Here is a 26731-nt window from a genome sequence, read left to right as displayed (position 1 = left end):
AGATCTGATTTGATCAATTGTGTCATGAATTGGACAAGACCGGCAGAGGGAACCCAAAACCGCGACAGACAAGCAGGCGGGTTAAGAGTCTCAGAATATTTAATCCAACAAGCAGGGTTCAGGTACCAGGTGAATCAGTCCAACAGGCAAACACACCAGAAAAACTTTGCAATTACTTTCAAAACTTGTTATTACCACTTTGCTAACAGATAGAAAACTTACCAAAGATAGGAAAAAACAGACAAAAGTGAGAAAAAATGAAAAAAATTAAAAATAGGGGACAGGAGCAGCTGTAACAGACTTCCTCCTAGCATGGCATGTCATTAGATTTATGATGTCCCAGCTCTGTCAAGCATCCTTTGTTAAATACCTCATAACTGATTTAGGTCAAATGTTCCTCACAGATTCATGCTGGCTCCCTGAAGTAACTCCAGAGTAAAATAGTCAGTTTGCCCTTAAGGAGATAGAAGAGATAGAAGATTACCAATCAAAAGAAGTTTGAAGGGTTACATGATCGTTCAATTGTCAAGTCCCCATTCCTCATCCTGCCTCTCACCATTGATCTCTCAGCTCTGAGAGACACATCAATTTCGAGTATTAATAGCCCAATTCCCCAAGAGCCTGTTCCTGAGACAGATGCATAGTCTACAGGCAAAGCTGTTCAGATTATTAACCTGGCAGGGATTGGTGGAGCTCTCAAGTCTATTCCTTCACCTACCAGACTCTCTAAAGCTCTGCTCATCATATCACAGTGGTTCAATCATATCATGCTTGGTACTTCATATATGATGAATGTCAGTTTACCTCCAATGATGGGGTCTAGTCTGTTAGTTTTTGGATATTCCTTAACAACGACAATGCACATATCCGGGACCAAAACTGGGGGGCGTCTTCTTGCAACGAAAACCGCTGTGACGTCAGTGTGTGTGACCCGTGTCTACATGTACACACAGAACGTACAGAGTTAAAACCGGCTATTTTCAGCTCCAACATGCTGACAGTTGGATATTTGTTCGTCTGTTTCTTTACAAGCCATAAAGTTTATATATTTATTCATTCATTCATTCATTCACGATCCTTGTCAAAAATGCAGGCACCAGTTCTGGGTCAGACCGGGATGCGCTGCCCCCTGGTGGAGAACTCTGTGATGGTTTATAAATATATGTTTGGTATGAAAATACCAAACATATGAAAACAGTTCATATACAGTATACTAGAGTTGTTATTAACTCCACACAGTCCAACAGTAACGAATGGCGGCTAGCTCAATGCTAACATAATATGAAAAATTCCATTGACAGGCTAGCACGTTAGCATTGGTAGCGTGATTAACTTTCCCATCCACACAGTAAACCCAAACAGGACATTATACCCTGATTCACCCTGATGTCTACGATTGCATCTCTTCTGCTGTCGCGGCGCGCTCCGTCACTCAAGATAAATTCTGTTTTTCCAAGTCCCCATTGATCAAAAAGAATCAAAATGCCACCAAAACTTTTTTTAATCATGTACTTCAGATACACACCTGGTTCATTTTGACTTTACTGTCCCTTTAATAGTTATGACATTTAAATTTGGTCCAACTTTGTCTCATCTTCAAGAAGATGAGTAACTGAATAAATGAACTGAACAAGCTGTTTCCTGACCACATGAATCAGGAGACAAAGACGTTCCTGTAGGCTCCACAAAGGATGACTGACTCACACCCCAAATTGTATGTTCTTACCTGCTGGGGTCCCTCTCTTTTTCCTTTCACTAACTCTCTCAAACAAACACACACACACACACACACACACACACACACACACACACACACACACACACACACACACACACACACACACACACACACACACACACACACACACACACACACACACACACACACACGTAGTCAGTTCAGAAACATGGCAAGTCTCCAAGCATCATTTGCCTTGTGGTCTTTTCTGACTACCCTCTGAAAACTGTTTCATCACTTCTCTTCCTCTCTTTCAGGCTGTGTGTGTGTGTGTGTGTGCGTGCGTGTGTGTGTGTATGTGTGCATGCGTGTGTGTTTGCATGCATGCGTGTGTGTGTGTGTGTGTGTGTCTGTGTGTGTGTGCGTGTGTGTGTGTGTGTGCGTGCGTGTGTGTGTGTCTGTGTGTGTGTGCGTGTTTGCTTGCGTGCGTGTGTGTGTGTGCGTGCGTGCATGCGTGTGTGTGTGTGTGCATGTGTGCATGCGTGTGTGTTTGGGTGCATGCGTGTGTGTGTGTCTGTGTGTGTGTGTGTGCGTGTTTGCTTGCGTGCGTGTGTGTGTGTCTGTGTGTGTGTGTGTGTGTGTGTGTGTGTGTGTGTGTGTGTGTCTGTGTGTGTGTGTGTGTGTGTGTGTGTGTGTGTGTGTGTGTGTGTGTGTGTGTGTGTGTGTGTAGTTCCATATTCAAGAGCATAACTTCTTCAGTGATGCTCTCATCCCTGGTGGTACTTATGTAAAAGTAAAGACAGTGACATGAACTCACATGTAGTCAGTATTGGAATGACCTCTGTTAATTCAGTTCATTTTACTGCCTGACTGATCTGATTGTGAGTGAATACATTCAAATAAAACTCTGTGTCTATTCTGTATCCATTGAAGCGTTTCTTCTCTACTACCTGCCTGCACACGTTTAATTTTCCCTCTGATCTAATAGCCAATACCATTGGTTGTAGACTATAGTGACTCATAGGGGGAAAGGGACTCATCTGTTGTGTATCTCTTGACAGGCCAAAGATGATTACCACCACCACGTTCATGAGAACAGGGTTGGAGGAGAACGCCCTGACCCAGTGACAAGCCTCGCGCCAAACTCAGGTTCATGAGGGACTGCCAGAGGGAAACCCCGTTCTACACATCAAGAGGGCTGCAACCCGATCCAGATCTGTGAGGTTTAACGTTATGAGGAGCATATGTCCCCATAAGTTATCAGCTGATGAACTATTATTGATGGAACCTACATGGTCACCATTTATGATGTCTGGTAGCACCTTCTCCAATCGGGAGGCTAGTGTCTTTGTCAGTACCGTACAATCTACCTCAGGCTGGCGTTCAGGTCTGAAGATTGATGGATGTCATGTACTATATATCATTTTTTTGGAATGATATAAAATATCTTTTGCGTAAAATGACAGTTAATATGTCAATGATTTTTTAATATAATATTTACTCAAACATCATAACCGATGACATTCATGTTCATCGGTTGTTGATATGATGTGTCTGTTCCTGGGGGGACAGAAGCTGGGACAGCTGGCCGGTTGGACTCCCGGGGGCCTGGCCGGGTTGAGGTGCGTCCCCTATCTGTGTGAACTGTGCCCTGTGCCAAATTCTTCCCTCATTATCCACATTCTCTGTGATTACAATGGAGGATCTGAAGCCACTCCCACTGACCCCACAAACAGTCGCCATTCTTCTGCCTGACGAGCTTCCATGGACGGTTCATTACTGCTGTCAGCTGTGAAGGCTCAGCCCTCTGTGTCCACAGGCAGAGGCCTGACCCCCTCCTTGTGCTCCCATTTTGTCCTCTCGCACTGTCAGCCAGGCTTATTTACCCACATGTGTATTTACTGTACTTCATGATTGTAAGTGTTGAGGCGGGTCTTCCCACCAGATGACCCCTGGGTCAGCCGTTACGGCCGACATCACAGTGTAAATAATCCATCTTTAATGTGGTCGGCAGAGCCATGACTCCAAACAGCTACTTAAAACTCTTTATGGAAACTAAGAGCATAAAAGAAGTTCTTCAACACAGCTTCTGCTTATGGTGGAGGACATGTTTTCAAATGGGAATGAGTGGGATCACTGACATAGACGTCACCATAAATACTATTTCAACTGTAAATACATGTAATGGGCAGCAGAACTTCAGCATTTACCACAACAAAAAGGAGAGTCAATTTTCCCTCTCTCGCATTAGTGTTCACAACCCTGACTAAATACTGACCTGTTTGACTTGAGGCCAGGCAGCTGCTGGTCGACAGATTCTCATTGTGTCTGTATGATGTTTGAGACACCATTTAGATAAAGGTGGTAGATATTTTTCTGTGTCAAAAACCTTTCGAAAATTCACATTTCTATAAGTAGTATATTTATTGTAAACTGCATGTTAAGTACAATTTTTTTTTTGTCTTAGTATGCTGTGGCTACAATATGGATGTTCCAGGATATACAGGTCCTTCTCAAAAAAATAGCATATTGTGATAAAGTTCATTATTTTCTGTAATGTACTGATAAACATTAGACTGTCATATATTTTGGATTCATTACACACAACTGAAGTAGTTCAAGCCTTTTATTGTTTTAATATTGATGATGTCGGCAAAAAAGTAAAGAAAAACCAAAAATTCCTATCTCATCATCAATCTGATCATCTGATTCAACAAATTATCTCTAAACACCTGCAAAAGATTCCTGAGGCTTTTAAAAACTCCCAGCCTGGTTCATTATTCAAAACCACAATCATGGGTAGGACTGCTGACCTGACTGCTGTCCAGAAGGCCGTCATTGACCCTCAATCCAGAGGTAAGACACAAAGACATTTCTGAGCGAACAGGCTGTTTCCAGAGTTCTGTATCACGGCACCTCAGTGGGAAGTCTGTGGGAAGGAACAAGTGTGGCAGAAAACGCTGCACAACCAGAAGAGGTGACCGGACCCTGAGGAAGATCATGGAGAAGACTTGGGGGACCTGCGGAGGCAGTGGACTGAGTCTGGAGTACAAACATCCACAGCCTCCGTGCACAGGTGTGTGCAGAAATGGGCTACAGGTGCCGCATGCCGCAGGGTCAAGCCACTTTTGAACCAGAAACAGCGGCAGAAGCCCCTGACCTGGGCTACAGAGACGCAGCACTGGACTGTTGCTCAGTGGTCCAAAGTACTTTTTTCAGATGAAAGCAAATTTTGCATGTCATTCTGAAATCAAGGTCCCAGAGTCTGGAGGAAGACTGGGGAGAAGGACATGCCAAAATGTCTGAAGTCCATTGTCAAGTACCCACAGTCAGTGATGGTCTGGGGGGGGGGGGGGGCATGTCAGCTGCTGGTGTTGGTCAGTGTGTTTTATCAAGGGCAGGGTCAATGCAGCTATCAGGAGGTTTTGGAGCACTTCATGCTTCCATCTGCTGAAAAGCTTTATGGAGATGAAGATTTCATTTTTCAGCACGACCTGACACCTGCTCACAGTGCCAAAACCACTGGTAAATGGTTTACTGGTCATGGTATTACTGTGCTCACCTGGCCTGCCAACTCTCCTGACCTGAACCCCCCAGAGAATCTGTGGGATGTTGTGAAGAGGAAGCTGAGAGACACCAGACCCAACACTGTGGATGAGCTTAAGGCCTCTATCGAAGCACCTGGGCCTCCATAACACCTGAGCAGCGCCACGGGCTGATGGCCTCCATGCCACGTCGCATTGAAGCAGTCGTTCCTGCAAAAGGATTCCCAACCAAGTATTGAGTGCATAACTGAACATAATTATGTGAAGGGTGACTTTTTGTATTAAAAACATTTTTTTTTTATTGGTCGGATGAAATATGCTTATTTTTTGAGATAGGGGTTTTTGGTTTTTCTTTACTTTTTTGCCGAAATCATCAATATTAAAACATTAAAAGGATTGAAATACTTCAGTTGTGTGTAATGAGTCTAAAATATATGAAAGTCTAATGTTTATCAGTAAATTACAGAAAATAATTAACTCACAATATGCTAATTTTTTGAGAAAGACCTGTATAGATCTTTTAAAGCTGATTTATGGCTACTTTCTCACATAAAGCTGTGGCTTTAAATCCATTTTCTGTAGAGCCACACAGCATTCGATTTCCATGGCAACCTTTGTATGAAATGCTTTATCTTCATTTGGATACATGAGTTCTTAAATGTTTGACAAAATGCTGAAAGGACACAACAGAATAGCTAATGCCAACCCTTCAGAAAAGAAAAATCTCAATATTTACTAGTTCTGGTTTAAAGATCAACACTTCAGTTCATTCTGCTTACCATGAATGCAGGACTGGAGATCCTGTGGCTGTTTTAACGGTATTGTTAGAGTAGATGGGAGATTCCGTCTGTGGTGCAGCAGCTGAATTCAGCCCAAGGGATATTTTAGTCTTCATCTTTAATCTGACCTGCATGACTTGGGATCCAATGAGACGAAGATGAAGGAGATGAGGCACCATGGGAATCTGTCCCAAATGAGCAGAGGAGGGAGGAGGGCTGCAAAAGAAATGTGCTAGAACAGGTCGGTTCTGTTTCTAAATCTTAGACAACATATTTAATAAGAACAACATGGCAGCAGTACATGATAAACATATTTGTGTCATTTGCAGTAAGGAACAAAATCACAGAACATATCACACGAGTCCATGGCTCTTTGTTATTATTTATGAGTAAAGGGTCTTCAGGAGCTCGTACCTCCACCAGGAGAATCGATTCATCTGACTCTGGAATCATCAGGACCCAGAAGGATCACATCCTGCATGTCAGTTAGCCTCTCATTGAAAAAAAATGATGACCATATGAGATGCATTGATGTCATACCAAACCAATCAGAAGCAAAGCAGTAGAGTGAGATGCACTTTGAGGATTTGTAGAGGAACAATAGTGGATCCTTCTTCCAGGGAAGAAGTCCCAGAAGCACCTGTTTCACACCTCCCCCCAACAAAGTCTTATTTACAAAATTAATATGTGTTTGAGTTGTAGTGCATAAACACACACACGCACGCACGCACGCACGCACACACACACACACACACACACACACACACACACACACTTATATACCATAGCTACACTTATTTTATGTATAATAAAAACAGAAAGAGGAACAAATGTCTTTTCAAGTGTCCAAATCTCAAATGACATTTCCTGCTGCCCACACAATTCCAAATGACACTTTTGAACATGGTTCTCTGCACATGACTATAATTCACATAAACGTACATGTTTGCCATTCAAATTGACACTAGATGAGTGAATTGGCCGATGGATGCAAACAGCTTGATGTTCCATTGGTACCACTTCAGTCAGGAGGTTAACGGTATGAACAGACCACAAGTGAGCACCTTTTGGTTTCAACAAGAAGAACGGAAGATGTTTCAAAGGGAGGCAGAGGGCAGTTTAGAATGAAAGGGTGAGGGAGAGGGAGCCTTAGAACTACAGTCATTATGCTGGACAGAGAGTGCAGTCCAAATTGATTGTCCCACCGATTGCTAGTCATGCTATACCACATGAGATCATTTTTATTGATGAGGTTGGGGTCATTTGAGCAAAGACCAGAAGATGGGGAAGAAGTGTCGTTATAGATTGCTTATGGATCAGTTATGTGTGTTTTTTATATTGATTATCATGTTTCCTCTCTTCCTCTTGTGTCTCTTCTCTCCACCAGAAGGAGGGAACTGGAATCGGGTTCAGCCTCGCTCCTGAACTGGAAGCAGGAGTTGCCCCATTGTTGGCTGCCGCCTGATTGGTCGGGGGTGTGTGGAACCCTGACTACTTGAACCCAGCGCAGTCTTCACTTTGTTTTTTCCTGCGAGCCGTCCCTTCACTAGGAATCATCACCGCTTTTCAAATTATTGTTGTATTTGAATTTTCCCCTCCTTGAGTCGTCACCTTATCGTGGTGGAGGGGTTTGTGTGTCCCAATGATCCTAGGAGCTAAGTTGTCTGGGGCTTTGTGCCCCTGGCAGGGTCACCCAGGTCCTAGGTGAGGGACCAGACAAAGGACGGCTCAGAAACCCCTAATGATGAATAAAAACAATGGACCACGTTTTCCCTTGCCCGGACGCGGGTCACCGGGGCCCCCCTCAGGAGCCAGACCTGGAGGTGGGGCTTGAAGGCGAATGCCTGGTGGCCGGGCCTGCACCCATGGGGCCCGGTCGGGCCCAGCCCGAAAGGACAATGTGGGTCCCCCTTCCCATGGGCTCACCACCTGTGGGAGGGGCCATGGGGGTCAGGTGCACTGCGAGCTGGGCGGTGGCCGAAGGCGGGGACCTTGGCCATCCGATCCCCGGCTACAGAAGCTGGCTCTTGGGACGTGGAATGTCACCTCTCTGGCAGGGAAGGAGCCTGAGCTGGTGTGTGAGGTGGAGAAGTTCCGACTAGATATAGTCGGGCTCACCTCCACACACAGCTTGGGCTCTGGTACCAGTCCTCTCCAGAGGGGTTGGACTCTCTTCCACTCTGGAGTTGCCCATGGTGAGAGACGCCGAGCAGGTGTGGGTATACTTATAGTCCCCCGGCTTGGTGCCTGTACATTGGGGTTCACCCCGGTGGACGAGAGGGTAGCCTCCCTCTGCCTTCGGGTGGGGGGACGGGTCCTGACTGTTGTTTGTGCTTATGCACCAAACAGCAGTTCAGAGTACCCACCCCTTTTGACTCGCCACAGCCAATCAGTGTCCTCCATCTAACCCTGTCTTCTCATCCTCTTCTCTCACACCAACTACCTTCATGTCCTCTTTCACTACATCCATAAACCTCCTCTTTGGTCTTCCTCTAGGCCTCCTGCCTGGCAGTTCAGAACTCAGCATCCTTCTACCAATATATTCACTATCTCTCCTCTGGACATGTCCAAACCATCTCAGTCTGGCCTCTCTGACTTTATCTCCAGAACCTCTAACATGTGCTGTCCCTCTGATGTACTCATTCCTGATCCTATCCATCCTGGTCACTCCCAGAGAGAACCTCAGCATCTTCATCTCTGCTACCTCCAGCTCTGTCTCCTGTCTTTTCCTCAGGGACACTGTCTCTAGACCAAACAACATCGCTGGTCTCACCACAGTTTTGGACACCTTTCCTTTCATTTTAGCTGAAACTCTTCTATCACACATCACACCTGACACTTTCCTCCACCCGTTCCATCCTGCCTGGACACGCTTCTTCACCTCTTTTCCACACTCTCCATTGCTCTGGACTGTTGAGCCTAAGTACTTCAAATCCTCCACCTTCTTGATCTCTTCTCCCTGTAACCTCACTCTTCCACTTGGGTCCCTCTCATTCACACACATGTACTCTGTCTTACTGCGGCTAACCTTCATTCCTCTCCTTTCCAGGACAAACCTCCACCTCTCTAGCTTCTCCTCCACCTGTTCCCTGCTCTCACTGCAGATCACAATGTCATCTGCAAACATCATAGTCCATGGAGATTCCTGTCTGACCTGGTCTGTCAGCCTGTCCATCACCATAGCAACAAGAAGGGGCTCAGAGCTGATCCCTGATGCAGTCCCACCTCCACCTTGAACTCCTCTGTCACACCTACACACACCTCACCACTGTCTTACAGTCCTCATACATGTCCTGCACCGCTCTAACATACTTCTCTGCCACTCCAGACTTCCTCATACAATACCACAGTTCCTCTCTGGACACCCTGTCATCAGCTTTCTCCAGATCTACAAAAACACAATGCAGCTCCCTCTGGCCTTCTCTGTACTTCTCCATCAACATCCTCAAAACAAATACTGCATCTGTAGTACTCTGTTTTGGCATGAAACCATACTGCAGCTCTCTCGAGCTGCAGTATGCCTGCCTGCTTCCAATTGGCTATGCCTTGTTTCCATCAGAGCAAAAGCACTACACTTCATGCAGTGCAACATCCTTTATCGCTGAAGGAAGCGGGGGGGGGGGTAAATATCAGACAGATTGAGCAAAACAGAGAGAATGGAAAGTGGAAAGAAGGAAGCGTAGTTATGACTAGCAGCTAAGCTAGCTCTAAACTACAGCAGATTACCTAATAATAAACCACTCGCAAGAGATTGGCCGAAATACGTGATAGCTTTCACTATCAAGTTTTAAGCTGGAAAAAACAACTAGCTTCGTCTACAGTTTTAAAATGACACAAGATATTAATAATGATTGCAAGACAACAGTGAACCAAGACACCGCAGACAAACAAACACAACAGGGAATGACGGAAACGCTTACCGCAACAGGAAGAGGCGTCACAGGAAGAGACAGCGTGAAACAAAAGCTCATTTGTTGTAATTAATTTAATTTATCCTGAAGCAAATGTGCCCTCACGGACATTATTTTAAAATAATTTGGCACATTGGGCGGCATGGTGGCACAGTGGGTAACGCTGTCGCCAAACAGCAAGGTGACAGCGTTACACTCTGGGTGCAACGCCAGTGTACACGGAGTGTACCCTGCCTCACGCCCTCAGTCGACTGGGATAGGCTCCAGCTCCCTGTGACAGTGGCTCAGGCGGGTTAGGAAGATGAATTAAATAAATGAATACATTTTGTACATTGCAAACTTTGGACGAAGAAGAAAAAATTTCCTTAAATTTTTTTACCACCCTAAATTATGTTATTTGTGACACAAATGTATATGTGGGTACAGACCTGCAGCACACACAAACAAGGGGCCTGTAAGTTTGCAAATAATGGGAGGTAGAGTGGCGGACAGGTCCTCCTACTGACAGTATACCTGAGCACCAACTATCCCCAGGAGACCTGACACATCACTTTCCTTCTACAGGGAGACAACTTGGTCAATAATTAAAAAAATATGAAATAACAGGCAGATTGTAACAGTTTTCTTACCGGTGACCTATAGTCTATTATAATGTATATACCTGTACACTGCTCCAAAAAATAAAGGGAACACTTAAACCACACAAGTCAACCACACTTGTGTGAAATCAAACTGTCCAAATAGGAAGCAACACTGGTTGACAATCAGTTTCACATGCTGTTGTGTAAATGGAATAGACATTGACACACCCAATGAAGGGGTGGTTCTGCAGGTGGTGACCACAGACCACTTTTCAGTCCCGATGCTTTCTGGCTGTTGTTTTTGTCACTTTTGAATGCTGGCGGTGCTTTCACTCTAGTGGTAGTATGAGCCGGAGCATGCCCAGGTGTTGTAGGAAAGTCATACGGACACGCAGAGGCCACACACACTACTGAGCCTCATTTTGACTTGTTAAAAAGACATTACATCAAAGTTGGATCAGCCTGTGGTGTGTTTTTCCACTTTCCACTCCAAATCCAGACCCCAATGGGAAAGCAGGTGTGGTGTTATGTTAGTTCTGCAAACCCCTAGCATTTGGCTGAATGTTCTTGGTTTGTTGGCATGATTAGCCCACATCCTTGGTCCTGAAGCCTAATCAGGCCATCTTCCACATCATAGACGGCACAGAAAAAAAAAAAAGTTTCAGATCTTTTTTAGTTTGTGTTAGATAGATAGATATATACTTTATTAACACACACACACACACACACAAACAATATACTAGAAAAACCTGTTTGGATTGAAAGCCAAGGAAAGTACAGTAATTATTTAATTGGGACAATGAAGTTATCTATACATTTAATACACAGAATATTTACATTCATTTGACGTGAACTTCTGTCTGACTCATGTGTCCTCTCATTACAACTCCATTACAGAACTGTGGCACTACGGCTGCAGAGGTGATGAGCTCTGTCGTCTTCATGTGTGAGTTTGAAGCTGTTAGTCCCATCAATCCAAATTTTGTGGGACAAATAACAGTTCAGGTTTCACTTGAAACATGATCAACTAAATCATTATGGAACCGGTATTTCCAAATTTTGCGACACTAGCTCTGTGGAACAGCTCAAAAATAGATGCTTGATTGTCAAGAGAATAAACAATGATAGAAGTGATGCAAATATCACCTGTAAACTGTTCTGCATGTTGTAAGTCATACCCGCAGGACAGTTTATACAACACATTAGACTAGTAAATTACTGTTTGTCTGGTTATGTTTGAAGGCAAACGACAGAAAGAAAGCCATCTGGCTAATTGTTCACTGGTCCGATGACTCCACTAATAATGAAGTGCCACAGTTGTGACATGCTCTAGAACTATGAAGTGCTCAAATAGTTTTGACAGTTTCCTACAGTCAGAAAGACGCTGTGTCTTTCAAACAGTCATTTTGAAATGGACTACTTGAGCAGACCAAGAAGGAGTTTCTACAAGCGTCACAGGGATTATCTAAGGTAAAGTGATAAGATGTCTTTGTTCCTTTTTATTTTAATATTTCATTTTCCTATGTATGTGTGGCAAATTGGGAGAAACACCTACACTTTTTCTCCATAGTAGGGTATTACTGCAAAGGGAACACTTTGGGGAATCCTGCTTCACATAGTGGACTATGTGCAAATAACTCTTCCTGTGTGGCTGCAGGATTACCTGTGTTTTAAATTCAATCTCTGTGTTGAATAAAGGCTGAATTTCCTTTTTGGGTGCGTTGATGTTCAGCAGGGAGGAACCTTTTGTGGGTCAGAGCGATGAGGACCAGAACACAGACAATGAAATCTGCACTATTGTCTCAAGAAAGTTTGACTCAGGTGGAGAAAATTCTGCATCCAGATGTGGATCTGATGAAACAGAGGGTTTGTCCAACTCTTGTAACTACACTTTATTAGTATATTGTGTGTATGTGTGTGAGTCTGTGTGTATCTGCTAACTATAATCTTCCAATGCAATATACGAGTTGATGGACCCCGAGTTCTTTCTTGTGTGTACCAGCACTCTAAAATTTAAAGTTTTGAAATTCACCATCTCCGTTGGAACTTCTGTTCAAATTGGTCTCATTTTTTTCTGCCTGACTCCCAAATTTTGCACTTTGGTTCCAGATGATGTCTCTGAAATCAGTTTATTTAACACTTCCTATGCTGTACATTTTAGTTTCTCGTCGTTGGCTGGTGTGTTGCCTGCTCTCTCGTTATCCAGCGGCACGTCCCTCGTGAGTCGCGTGCATTTCACAGTCGATTAGCAAATAATACTTGTTGGTACGTTAACACGTCACCAATTTTTTCATTGGTTGTTCCAACAATAATATTAACTGAACTGATTATCTTGACAAACTTTTGGTGGAGTCATGTTTAACAATGCATTATTTGCATCATTTGTAATGAAAACATAGACAGCTACTTAAGTAAAAAGCACAGTTTTAAAAAGTTTGCAAAAGTACAAAGAAGTACACAATTGAATACATGCAAATATCCAACTTTTGTAAAGTAACTTATAGTAATCCCTCGTTCCTTGTAGTTAATGTGTTACAGGAACCACACACGATTAATGAATTCCGCAATAGAACAACAAACTATTTATCTTATTATTTATGGTTATTTACACGTTTCTGAACAACCCCCCCCCCCCCCCCCCCATACTGATTTAAACCACCTTCTATCTGCATTACCTTTAAAACACTCTGATAGACTGTTTGAAGCACTTTTGTGTCTCATGTAAATCCGAGACTCACGGATCGTAGCACACTTCAGGATGATGTCAGCCAATAGAATGCACGTACGGTATCATGTGACTGCCTACCAAAAATCTGCGATGAGGTGAAGTTGCGAGCGTTGATGCACGAGTGCGTGAGGGCAAACTGTATTCTGATTAGTTTCTTTTCCTGTAATGAAGTTATCAAGGTTTTTATTACCCCAACTTAATTGACTTGATGGCACATGGGATAACATTTACCCCTTGCTATATGCTTCCTTTCCCATTTGAGATTTTGACCAGGTGGTATTGCATCATGGCAGTTTTTCAACATAAAAAGTAATAAAGCCTAAGTTGTGAATTAAACTGTGCTTGTTTTGGTTCTTAATAGACCGTAGATACAATTCTTTACAAGGAACAAGTGAATGTCTTGTCTCTTCTACAGAAACCTTGACAGTAGACGACGTACTGGAAACCATTGGCTTTGGAAAATTCCAGTGGAAATTATGTGCTCTCACCGGACTGGCATGGGTAAGACTTCTTAAACATGGACAAACATTTTCACTCTTATGTCCAGATACTGTTTATCTTTATTTATCACTGCAATTCTGAGAGCAGACAGGAGACGCCATGGAAATGATGATCCTCAGTATCTTGAGCCCCCAGCTTAAATGTGAATGGAGGTTGCCCGGCTATAAGGTGGCTCTCATGACATCAGTAAGGTCCACTCAAAGAAGTGTGCATGTTTGTTTTGAGATGTGTGAAGGTGTTCACTAAAAACTACACCTTTTTTTTCTCACAATTTTGAAACAGGTGGTGTTTATTGGGATGATGTTGGGTTGCCCCATGTGGGGTCAAGTTTCAGACAAGTATGGCAGGAGAATTGTGAGTCTCACTAGGTATTTTCATACGCAGTGTGACCGACATGTTGTGCTTCACACAATGATTATCTCATGTATTTTCTCCTTCTCTTTTGGAAACAGGGTCTCACAATGTGCATATGCTGGACTGTGTTTTATGGACTGTTGAGTGCCTTCTCCCCGGGATATGCCTGGATCTTAATCCTGCGGGGACTCGTAGGCTTTGGCTTCGGTGGAGGCCCTCAGACGTAATCTCAATTGACAAACTCTTTGTGTGACAAAATTCATATTAAGTAACATATTACTCATAGTAAGAATTTCCCTTTTAGGTATTAATAGTTTCTTAAATCTAAATTTGAGTAGCATGAAATAATTTCTAACCAACACTCATCTTTTTAAAGGGTGACATTATACTCAGAGTTCCTTCCCGTTAAGAAGAGGGGCACTTTGATCATGATGATGTCGGTAATGTGGTGTTTTTTTTATTGTTGTACTTCAATGCTGTCTGTGCAGATTCTCAGTTATCATAAACCTGTATCCACTGGACTTTAGGTGTTGTACCTTTGATCTAATTATTTATGACTATCAATTCCCACCTGATTAACCCTTGGGAACTGTTTGGGACCAGAACTGACATTTTTGATGCCACTATGTGTTTCTCTCCTAATAAATCAGTCACTTAAACGGTTACATTTATGAAATTTTGCCAGTAATTTTCTTTCATCTTTCTTTCATTATTTTCTAAATTCCTTAATGCCTGTCATTGGAAGTGTTCAGATTTCCATTGTGTGCACAATGGAAATCTGATATATAAATATATATCAAGGCACTGTATATATACAGTGCCTTGCGAAAGTATTGGCCCCCGAAGAACTTTGACATTTTGCCACATTTCAGGGTTCAAACCTAAAGATCTTCTTCTTCTCCAATATATTCACTATCTCTCCTCTGGATATGTCCAAACCATCTCAGTCTGGCCTCTCTGACTTTATCTCCAGAACCTCTATCATGTGCTGTCCCTCTGATGTACTCATTCCTGATCCTATCCATCCTGGTCACTCCCAGAGAGAACCTCAGCATCTTCATCTCTGCTACCTCCAGCTCTGTCTCCTGTCTTTTCCTCAGTGACACTGTCTCTAGACCAAACAACATCGCTGGTCTCACCACAGTTTTGTACACCTTTCCTTTCATTTTAGCTGAAACTCTTCTATCACACATCACACCTGACACTTTCCTCCACCCGTTCCATCCTGCCTGGACACGCTTCTTCACCTCTTTTCCACACTCTCCATTGCTCTGGACTGTTGACCCTAAGTACTTCAGATCCTCCACCTTCTTGATCTCTTCTCCCTGTAACCTCACTCTTCCACTTGGGTCCCTCTCATTCACACACATGTACTCTGTCTTACTGCGGCTAACCTTCATTCCTCTCCTTTCCAGGACAAACCTCCACCTCTCTAGCTTCTCCTCCACCTGTTCCCTGCTCTCACTGCAGATCACAATGTCATCTGCAAACATCATAGTCCATGGAGATTCCTGTCTGACCTGGTCTGTCAGCCTGTCCATCACCATAGCAACAAGAAGGGGCTCAGAGCTGATCCCTGATGCAGTCCCACCTCCACCTTGAACTCCTCTGTCACACCTACAGCACACCTCACCACTGTCTTACAGTCCTCATACATGTCCTGCACTGCTCTAACATACTTCTCTGCCACTCCAGACTTCCTCATACAATACCACAGTTCCTCTCTGGACACCCTGTCATCAGCTTTCTCCAGATCTACAAAAACACAATGCAGCTCCCTCCGGCCTTATCTGTACTTCTCTATCAACATCGCAAATACTGCGTCTGTAATACTCCTTTTTGGCATGAAACCATACTGCTGCTCACAAATGCTCACTTCTGCCCTTAGTCTAGCTCCCACTACTCTCTCCCATAACTTCATTATATGGCTCATCAGCTTTATTCCTCTGTAGTTGCCACAACTCTGCTCGTCTCCCTTGTTCTTAAAAATGGGCACCAGCACACTTCTCCTCCATTCCTCAGGCATCTTCTCACTATCTAAGATCCTGTTGAACAACCCAGTCAGAAACCTTACTGCCACCTCTCCTAGACACTTCCGTACCTCTACAGGTATATCATCAGGACCGACTGCCTTTCTGCTCTTCATCCTCTTCAGTGCCCTCCTCACTTCCTCCTGACTAATCTTTGCTACATCCTGGTCCACAACAGTCACCTCTTCTAGTCTTTGTTCCCTCTCATTTTCCACGTTCATCAACTCTTCAAAGTACTCTTTCCATCTTCCCATCACACTACTGGCACCTGTCAATAGACTTCCATCTCTATCCTTAATCACCCTAACCTGCTGCACATCCTTCCCATCTCTGTCTCTCTGTCTTGCCAACCTGTATAGATCAGTCTCTCCGTCCTTACTGTCCAACCTAGCATACAAGTCATCATAAGCCCCTTGTTTGTCATTTGCTACCTCTACCTTCACTTTATGCTGCATCTCCCTGTACTCCTGTCTACTCTCCTCAGTCCTCTCAGTGTCCCACTTCTTCTTAGCTAACCTCTTTCTCTGTATACACTCCTGTACCTCCTCATTCCACCACCAAGTCTTCTTATCTACTTTCCTTCCAGATGACACACCAAGTACTCTCCTACCTGTCTCCCTGATCACATTAGCTGTAGTTGTCCAGTCATCTGGAAGCACCTCCTGACCACCCAAGCCTGTCTTAAGTCCTTCCTAAAAGTCATGCAACACTCTTCCTTTTTCAGCTTCCACCATTTCGTCCACTGCTCTGTCTTTGTCCTCTTTGTCTTCCTCACCACCAGAGTCATCCTACACACCACCATCCTATGCTGTTTGGCTACACTCTCACCTACCACTACTTTGCAGTCACTGATCTCCTTCAGGTTACACCGTCTACACAAGATGTAGTCTACCTGTGTGCTCCTACCTCCACTATTTTAGGTCACCCTATGTTCCTGCCTCTTCTGGAAGAAAGTATTCACTACAGCCATTTCTATCCTGTTTGCAAAGTCAACTACCATCTGTCCTTCTGCGTTCCTCTCCTGGATACCAAACCTGCCCATCACCTCCTCATCACCTGTTTCCTGCACTGTACTGCACTTTACTATGTATTTCTCTATCAACATCCTAAAGCAAATACTGCATCTGTAGTACTCTTTTTTGGCATGAAACCATACTGCTGCTCACAAATGCTCACTTCTGCCCTTAGTCTAGCTTCAACTACTCTTTCCCATAACTTCATTGTATGGCTCATCAGCTTTATTCCTCTGTAGTTGCCACAACTCACACATCTCACTTGTTCTAAAAAATGGGCACCAGCACACTTCTCCATTCTTCAGGCATCTTCTCACTATCTAAGATCCTGTTGAACAACTCAGTCCGAAACTCTACTTCCACCTCTCCTAGACACTTCCACTATAGTCATTTCCATCCTTTTTGCAAAGTCAACTACCACCTGTCCTTCTGCGTTCCTCTCCTGGATACCAAACCTGCCCATCACCTTCTCATCCCCTCTGTTTCCTGGATCAACATGTCCATTGAAGTCTTTACCAATGACAACTCTCTCACTTCTAGGTATGCTCTGCATCACTTCATCAAAGTCCAACCAGAATTTCTCCTTCTCCTCCAGCTCACATCCTATCTGTTAACACTGAACATCACACCTTCTATTTCAAGCTTCAGACTGATCACTCTATCTGACACTCTTTTTACCTCCAGGACATTCCTAACACACTCCTCCTTCAAGATAACTCCTCCTCCATTTCTCTTCCCATCTACACCATGATAGAACAACTTTAACCCTGCTCCTAAACTTCTAGCCTTGCTTCCTTTCCACCTGGTCTCCTGTACACACAGTATGTCTACCTTCCTCCTCTGCATCATGTCAACCAGCTCTCTACCTTTTCCTGTCATAGTTCCAAAATTCAACGTCCCTACTCACAGTCCTATACTCTTGGCGTTCCTCTTCTCTCTCTTCCTACGAACACACTTTCCTCCGCTCTTACTTCGACGAACAGTAGTCCAATTTCCACCTGCACCCTGTAGGTCAACAGCGCCGAAGACAGTCGTTGTTAACCCGGGCCTCGACCGATCCGGTATGGAAGTCATAGGTTTGATTCGCATGTTTGATTTGGAAAAGGTTTTACATCGGATTCCCTTCCTCACGCAACCCTCTGTATTTATCCGGGCTTGGGACCGGCACAATAAGACACTGGCTTGTGTCTTCTTGTGGTTACATTGGTTCAAACCTAAAGATAACAAACTGAAAATATTTTTCAAGAATCAACAACATGTGTGTCGGGTCCTCTACCAGAGACCTGGGAGTCTGAGGGTTCTGTCAGTATCTTAGCTGATGGTGGTATTGAACGCGGAGGTGAAATCCAGGAAGAGCAGGCGGATGTAGGAGTCCTTGCTCTCCAGGTGGGTGAGGGATGTGTGGACCACAGAGGAGATGGCATCGTCGGTGGAGCGGTTCCTCCTGTAGGCATATTGGTGGGGGTCCACCATAATGTCTATGGAGTCCTTTATGTGTGCCATGACCAGCTTCTCAAAGTACTTCATGCAAACGGGGTGAGGGCCACCGGCCGATAGTCATTCAGCTCCTTCGCCGAGTGGCGTTTGGGGACTGGGACGATGATGGCGGACTTCAGGCAGCTGGGGACGGTTGCTAGCTACAGTGATGTGTTGAAGATGTCTGTTAGCACCTCTGCTAGCTGGTGGGAACAGTCCTTCAGCACTCTCCCTGGGACGCCGTCGGGGCCTGCAGCCTTGTGAGGGTTAATCCTTTGCAGGGTCCTCCTCACATCCTCTGTGGTCACACTGAGGGGCGTGTCGTGTTGGTGCTTGGCTCCTCCCAAGCTGGTGCTTGGCTCCCCTGGTGTTACTACCAACTCCTTTCTTTGTCCCGCTCATATATTGATCCATGTACCTACTCATCTTAGCCGCCATGATGCCTGACAGGAGCTTCCATGTTGTACTGAGACAGCTTATTGGCCGGTAGTTGGATGGGGCGGATCCCTTCTGTGGGTCTTTCATGATCAGGACTGTCCTGCCTTCAGTCAACCATTCTGGGTGCGTCCCATCCCTTAGCAGCTGGTTCATCTGTGCTGCTAGATGCTCATGGAGTGCTGTCAGCTTCTTTAGCCAGTACGTATGGATCATATCCGGGCCCGGTGCTGACCAACTCGTCATCTTTGACACTCTTTCTTGGATGTATGCCAATGAGATGGTTACTGGTTCTTGTTCTGGGAGGCAGCTGTGGTCAGCCATTGGGCATCGGTGTTGTGTGATGCTCCTCGTTCCCATATGCCCTTCCAGTATTTCTCCACCTCAGCTCTTGGTGAGTCTGGCTGGATGCTATTTCCCTGCCACTGAGAGTACACCTTTGCTGGTTGAGTGGAAAAGGTCTTGTTTATTCTCCTGGCCTCTATCTCCTTGGTGTATCTCTTCAGTCGGGTAGCCAGAGCCGTTAGTCTCTGTTTGGCAGTTTCGAGTGCTTCAGGTATGGAGAGCTTGCTGTATTTCCTGGGTACCCCTTTATTCACCATGTTCCCCTTCTGCAGCTCAGCTAGCTGGCTGACTCCTCTCCGTGTTGCCTTTATCTTGGCCTCTAACCGTCTCTTCCATGGAGGGTATTGTTTGTTATGCCCTGTGTTGATCTTATATCCCAGCATCTCGAGGATTACTGTTGCTGTACTGTGGATCAGCTTGTTGGTCTCAGTTATGTTCCCTATGGGGATGGTTCTTATTGCAGCATTCACATCTTCCAGCAGATCTTCTGAAGGTACTTGACAACTTAGCTTCGGTATTTGTCGGAGGCTCCAGGTTTCCATTTGGGCCACGATCTTCCGTCTCAGATCAGCAGCTCTTGTATTGAGGCTGTGTATGTCTCTTGGGTGCTTGGTACCCAATCTCGAATTGGGGGGAGGGGTTTGTATCCCCCCGCTGATCTGGCGTCCTGGCTCCCCCTTGCCGTAGCATTGTTGTAGTATTTCATCGATCTCTAGTTGTGACAGCAGTTTTTGGTTACTGATGTTGGAACACTGGGCTAACAGCTGTTTCTTTGTTAGCCTCGATTGTGGGTTTTGAAGCATCCATTGGTCCCACATCCGCCCCATCAGATCAGATTTCCCTGGTTCCCTAACATCTGACGCAGGACCTGTTAACCCGGGTGACGTCCGAGCCGGTATGACTCTGTCTTTATTGTGTTCACTCATGTCTGAGGTAGGCTGGTATAGCATTAAGGGTCTTGCCTAAGGACCCTCTCTGGATAGTGTCTGCCATGACTGGGGTTCGAAACCACGCCCTCCTGCATTCCAGACCACGCCCTCCTGCATTTGAGTAAGTTGACTGGATAGTGTTTTTCCTGACCGGGATTCGAACCCACAACCTCCTGCATTCAAGTCAGTTGACTTAACCACTGCAGTATCCATAATTATTTATATATATATATATATATGTATATATATATATATATATATATATATATATATATATATAGACCCACCAAGAGCTGAGGTGGAGAAATACTGGAAGGGCATATGGGAAAGAGTAGCATCACACAACACCGATGCCCAGTGGCTAGTGGACCTAAGGACTGACCACAGCTGCCTCCCAGAACAAGAACCAGTAACCATCTCAATGGCAGACATCCAAGAAAGAGTGTCAAAGATAAAGAGTTGGTCAGCACCGGGCCCCGATATGATCCATACATACTGGCTAAAGAAGCTGACAGCACTCCACGAGCGTCTAGCAGCACAGATGAACCAGCTGCTAAGGGATGGGACGCACCCAGAATGGTTGACTGAAGGCAGGACAGTCCTGATCATGAAAGACCCACAGAAGGAATCTACCCCATCCAACTACCGGCCAATAACCTGTCTCAGTACAACATGGAAGCTCCTGTCAGGCATCATGGCAGCTAAGATGAGTAGGCACATGGATCAATATATGAGCGGGACACAGAAAGGAGTTGGTAGTAACACCAGGGGAGCCAAGCACCAGCTACTGGTGGACAGAGCAGTACACAGAGACTGTAAGAATAGACAGACCAACTTGTGCACCGCCTGGATTGACTACCAGAAAGCCTACGACTCAATGCCACACACGTGGATACTGGAATGTCTGGAACTGTATAAGATCAACAGGACACTAAGAGCCTTCATCAAGAACTCAATGGGGAAGTGGAAGACAACCCTGGAGACTAACTCCAAGCCAATTGCCTAAGTTAACATCAAGTGCGGCATATACCAAGGGGATGCACTATCACCACTGCTGTTCTGCATAGGCCTGAACCCCCTCAGTCACATCATCACAAAGAGTGGCTACGGATACCGATTCCGAAGCGGGACAACAATCAGCCATCTCCTCTACATGGATGACATCAAGCTGTATGCCAGGAATGAGCGAGAAATTGACTCACTGATCCACACCACCAGGATCTACAGCGACGACATAGGGATGTCATTCGGATTAGACAAATGTGGCCGGATGGTATCAAGAAGAGGCAAGATGATCAGAACTGAAGGGGTCAACCTACCAGGGGGCAGGATAGAAGACATCAAGGACAGCTACAAATACCTTGGAATCCCACAGGCTAATGGCAACCATGAGGAGGCCGCAAGGAAGTCATCCACAGCCAAATACCTCCAGAGAGTAAGGCAAGTCCTGAGAAGTCAGCTGAATGGCAAGAACAAGGTCCGAGCCATCAACATGTATGCACTGCCGGTCATCAGATACCCCGCTGGGATCATAAGCTGGCCAAAGGAGGAGATAGAAGCCACAGATATCAAGACTAGAAAGCTCCTCACCATGCATGGAGGGTTTCACCCCAAGTCCAGCATCCTGAGGCTGTACACTAAGCGGAAAGAGGGAGGCCGAGGACTAGTGAGCATCAGGGCCACTGTCCAGGATGAGACATCAAAAATCCAAGAGTACATCAGGAAGATGGCCCCAACAGATGAACTGCTCAGTGAATGCCTTAGACAGCAGAAACCTGAGGAGGAAGAGGAGGAGGAGGAGGAGACAACATGGAGGGACAAGCCCCTACACGGCATGTACCACCGTCAGATAGAGGAAGTGGCTGATATCAAGAAGACCTACCAATGGCTGAATAAAGCTGGACTGACAGACAGCACAGAGGCACTGATCATGGCAGCACAAGAACAGGCCCTAAGTACAAGGGCAATAGAGGCCAATATCTACCACAGTAGATCTGACCCAAGGTGCAGGCTATGTAAAGAAGCCCCAGAGTCAGTCCAGCATGTGGTAGCAGGGTGTAAGATGCTCGCCAGCTCAGCATACATGGAAAGGCACAACCAAGTAGCTGTGATAGTGTACAGGAACATCTGTACCCGGTATGGACTAGAAGTACCCAAATCCCAATGGGACATACCACCGAAGGTGGTTGAGAACAGCAAGGCTAAGATCCTGTGGGACTTCAGCTTCCAGACCGACAAACAGCTACTGGCTAACAAACCGGACATTGTGGTGATGGACAAAGAGCAGAAGAGAGCAGTGGTGATAGATGTGGAGATTCCAGCTGACGCCAACATCAGGAAGAAGGAACACGAAAAGATTGAGAAATATCAAGGGTTGAAAGAACAGCTGGAACAGATGTGGAAGGTTAAGGTTAATGTGGTCCCCGTGGTAGTAGGAGCACTTGGGGCAGTGACCCCCAAACTGGAAGAGTGGCTCCAGCAGATTCCTGGAACAACATCTGAAGCCTCAGTCCAGAAGAGCGCAGTCCTAGGAACAGCTAAGATACTGCGCAGAACCCTCAGACTCCCAGGCCTCTGGTAGAGGACCCGAGCTTGAGGATGACACACAGATACCACCCCACAAGGGTGAGAGGGACATTTTATATATATATATATATATATATATATATATATATATATATATATATATATATATATATAATATTTATTACATATGTATATGATATATATTACTATACATAATAATGCTGACATGGCATGATTAAACATGCTCTTTATTGTCTGCAGTAAGACACTGTCCCCACAATAACCCCACAATCACCCCACAACCCAGACACAGACCCACTGTCTGTGTTTACACACCTGTAAAAACATGTCTTTCCATTTAATCCACTAGTTTTAATATCTTTATCAGAAGAATTAAACTGTGCACTAACTTTTGGAAATATTTCTTATTTTGTGTTTTTCCTATTGGAAGAAAAACAGGGTTCTAATGGCAAATTCCATATAAACATATATAATAATAAAAATAAACAAATATAACTTTATATCTATGGACAGGTCTGAAGTAGTAGAAATATATCTGATGCATTGAAACAAAAAACATATTTCTGTATTAATTTATTTTTCCACTTTTATGAGACCCGAGTAGGTAATATGTGTAGCTATTTTAATAGGTCCCTGATGGTTATTTTGTTTGTGTGCATCAGATATTCTGGTCATTTGGTACTATGTTTGTGGTCCTCCTGGCATTGTGGATCATGCCCACACTTGGTTGGAGATGGCTACTTGGTGTGTCCACTCTCCCATTAGCAATCTTCGTCTGCTTCACCTTTGTAAGTATATTATTGATTGACGCTTAAACTAACAAGAATTTACTCTCTTAAATAATTTTTCTTGTTACACAGTGGCTTCCTGAAAGTCCTCGCTTTGACTTGCTGACAGGAAACACAGAGAAAGCCATGGTAACATTACAACGTGTTGCCAGAGAGAATGGTAAGACCATGCCTCAAGGGAAGGTGATCGCCCACAAACAGGTGAGGGAGGTTACAGATATAGGTGTCAGGAAAAAAAAGACGTGTGTCCATCATGTTGTTTCATGGGTAATGTTAAACATCTTCTGTCTATTTGTGTTTGTTAATTTCACAGAAAAATCGTGGGCAGTTTAAAGATCTCTTTTCTTCTGAGTACAGGAGGACTACTCTTCTTCTGTGGTTTATTTGGTTAGCCAAAGAAAAACATCCTCTACTTTATACTCTCTCCTCTTTTGTCTACATCATCTTTATCTATGAATTTTGAATAAGAATTTCATTGTGGTCAGTAAATTATATGTGATTGTTTCTCATGCACGAATTGAAAAGATGAGATCCACGGACAAATACTGTGCAGATTTGTTATTTCAGTTGACTTTCGTTAAATTAGTGTATTTTGGAGTAAATATGTACTGAGTAAAATTACTTGAAATTAATTCATAAATTGTAAACATTGGGACAGAAACTGTCATCAAAAGTTGTTCCTCTTTTGCTGTCTGTAAAGCATATTTGGTCCACAAGACAGAATGAATCCAGTCATAAACTGTATCCTCTGCTTTATTTTCCAACTGGACAAACATTTTTTAAAGTTGTCGAACAATTTATTATTATTTTATCCATAGGTTTGCCAATGCATTCTCCTATTATGGCATAATCTTGTTGACACCTGAGCTTTTGCAGTCTGGGGGTATATGTGGCAGTAAGTTACTATATGTTCATCAGTCACCGTTTGTCTTTTAGTCGAACAAAATCCAACACAATCCTCTAATTCTATGTCTAGCAACCCGAGGAAACAAGTTTGAATCCAGTTGTAATTTGCAATGTAATTATTTGACATCAGCTGACTACATAGACCTGACATGGACAACTGTTGCTGAACTGCCAGGTAAAATATTTAAAAAAAAAGTTCCTTGCTAGAATTTTTCTCAGAGCTATGGTCTGAAATTGAAGCTGTAAAGTCAAGACATTTATAAGTCTGTTGTAAGAAACCTGTTTGACCCATGGAGAGGGTATTGCAACATGTTTCACATTAAATACCCTGAGAAAAGGTGTGTTATTTTGGTTTATTTATGAAATTATTCATATAAAAACAACCTTAAGATGAATAACAAACACATCTCATCCATGTCCTTTCACTTTTTGCCTTTGTTGCTGGAACAGGGTTGGTATCTTCTTGACATGAGCTCACACTTGTAGTACATGCAGTTGTTAGCCTCCGGAGATAGAGGTGTTAGGAACAGCTCTAGAAACAAAATTTATTTCAGTGTCTCTGTATTATGCCTGTCTGCACCATCTATATATGTTCAATATTTGGTGACTGTTTCAGGTATTTTTGGTGTTCTATTGATGGTTGAGCGAATTGGCAGGAAGAACAGCATGGCATTGTGCTTCTTTATTTATTTTTTGGTCATGTTGCCTTTATATGCGTGTATTGGAAGGTAAACCGGTCTTTCTGTCTTATTTTATCACCATCATTAACAAACTATATTAAAACACCAGGACGGGTGTTAACAAGTGCTTGGTGTCTGTCTTTTGGTTCATGCAGGATACCTCTTACAATCTTCATCTTTATTGCCAGAGCCTTCATCTCTGGAGGATACCAAGGTGCCTTTGTTTACACACCAGAGGTGGGTCTACGTATTTCATCAAATTTCAAATTTTAAGTTAAGATAAAAAATGTTTTGTAGAATTTCCACTAAATAAAATGCTCTCCTCTTGCCAATTAGGTGTTTCCTACCGAAAGTAGAGCTTTAGCATTGGGGACTTGTAGTGCAATGGCCAGGTGGGGTTCCCTGATCACTCCATTTGTGTCAGAGGTATGAACAAGTAGTCACGGTTGGTAGTTCTTAAAGAAGCTCCCTGATGAGGACTTCAAGCACCAGGGTCATAGAGTTTTGGTTATGCATATCTCTGCATGATCCCTTATTTTCTGTTTTGGTTGTAGGTGTTGCTCAGGAAATCAATGTATTTGACTCTTTCTATATACTGTGGCTGCGGTCTGCTGGCTGGTATCGTGTGCTTGATCTTGCCAATGGAGACATCTGGCAAAGGCCTGCAGGAGTCCACTTCTAACGAGGAGTATGGTGCAGATGACCACAGCAATGAGTCAGTAAAGAACTCAACACTATCTCAGGACTAAGGGTAATTAGTCAAGAAAGAAATAGTAGGACAGATAATTTCATAATTTTGTCAACTGACAACCATTTTTGAAACCTGAAGAAATCCAAAAATCAACATGCATTTAAAGTCACATCATCCTCTGCTGGTATAACAAAAGAAAGGCTTGAAAAATCCACAGTTCATTCATACAATATTGGTTTATTGGTCATTCTTGTGTACAACTGGATGTTTGTATCATTTTTTTCTTAAAGGTTTATAACATCACTTATGAGTGTTTTATTTTCTTCAGGTTTGTACTTAGGAGACTTTGAAAATGTTTGCTTGTAATGACGACCAGTACAATATTTACTTTGGTTTGTCATGTGATGTTATTGAAAATGTGGTACATAAAATTGAGGTAGGTACTACTCAGGTACTGACGAGAAGGGGCTAGAAGCGGTTGGAAGGGGTTAGGGTTAGAAAGGTTAGAAGTTGACCCATTTCTGTACCCTGTCTATTACCCTGTAGCCGCAAGAGGACACAAGCCTGTGTCTTATTGTGCCGGTCCCAAGCCCGGATAAATAGAGAGTGTTGTGTCAGGAAGCACATCTGATGTAAAACTTTTGCCAAATCAATATGTGAATCAAATATATGACTTCCATACTGGATCGGTCGAGACCCGGTTTAACAACGACCGCCATCTGTGCTGTTGACCTACAGGGCGCCGGTGGAAATTGGATTACTGTTGGTCGACGAAAGAGATGAGGATAGTGTGTTCGTAGAAAGAGAGAGAAGA

At 44.0% G+C, this 26731-nt stretch overlaps 1 protein-coding gene across 2 annotated transcripts; it reads left to right on the top strand.

Annotated features, from left to right (window-relative positions):
- Positions 1-11844: 11844 nt before the first annotated feature.
- On the top strand, positions 11845-26113 carry LOC137603842 (synaptic vesicle 2-related protein-like). 2 transcript variants are annotated; one of them, XM_068327651.1, is made up of 16 exons: positions 11845-11964; positions 12227-12360; positions 13638-13723; positions 13811-13909; positions 14006-14077; positions 14176-14300; positions 14454-14517; positions 23515-23640; positions 23713-23841; positions 23954-24027; positions 24459-24535; positions 24617-24721; positions 25163-25274; positions 25382-25463; positions 25563-25652; positions 25781-26113. In XM_068327651.1, exons 1-16 carry the CDS (start codon positions 11906-11908, stop codon positions 25973-25975), a joined length of 1629 nt encoding a protein of 542 aa, XP_068183752.1. In that variant the 5' UTR covers positions 11845-11905; the 3' UTR covers positions 25976-26113. The 2 variants fall into 2 exon arrangements, with proteins under 2 accessions (XP_068183752.1, XP_068183753.1); XM_068327652.1 differs by lacking the exons at positions 24459-24535; positions 24617-24721; positions 25163-25274.
- Positions 26114-26731: the final 618 nt, after the last annotated feature.

This window comes from Antennarius striatus, chromosome 11, assembly GCF_040054535.1.
Source record: "Antennarius striatus isolate MH-2024 chromosome 11, ASM4005453v1, whole genome shotgun sequence".
Classification (NCBI taxonomy): domain Eukaryota; kingdom Metazoa; phylum Chordata; class Actinopteri; order Lophiiformes; family Antennariidae; genus Antennarius; species Antennarius striatus.
This window is presented reverse-complemented; position numbering and strand designations above follow the sequence as displayed.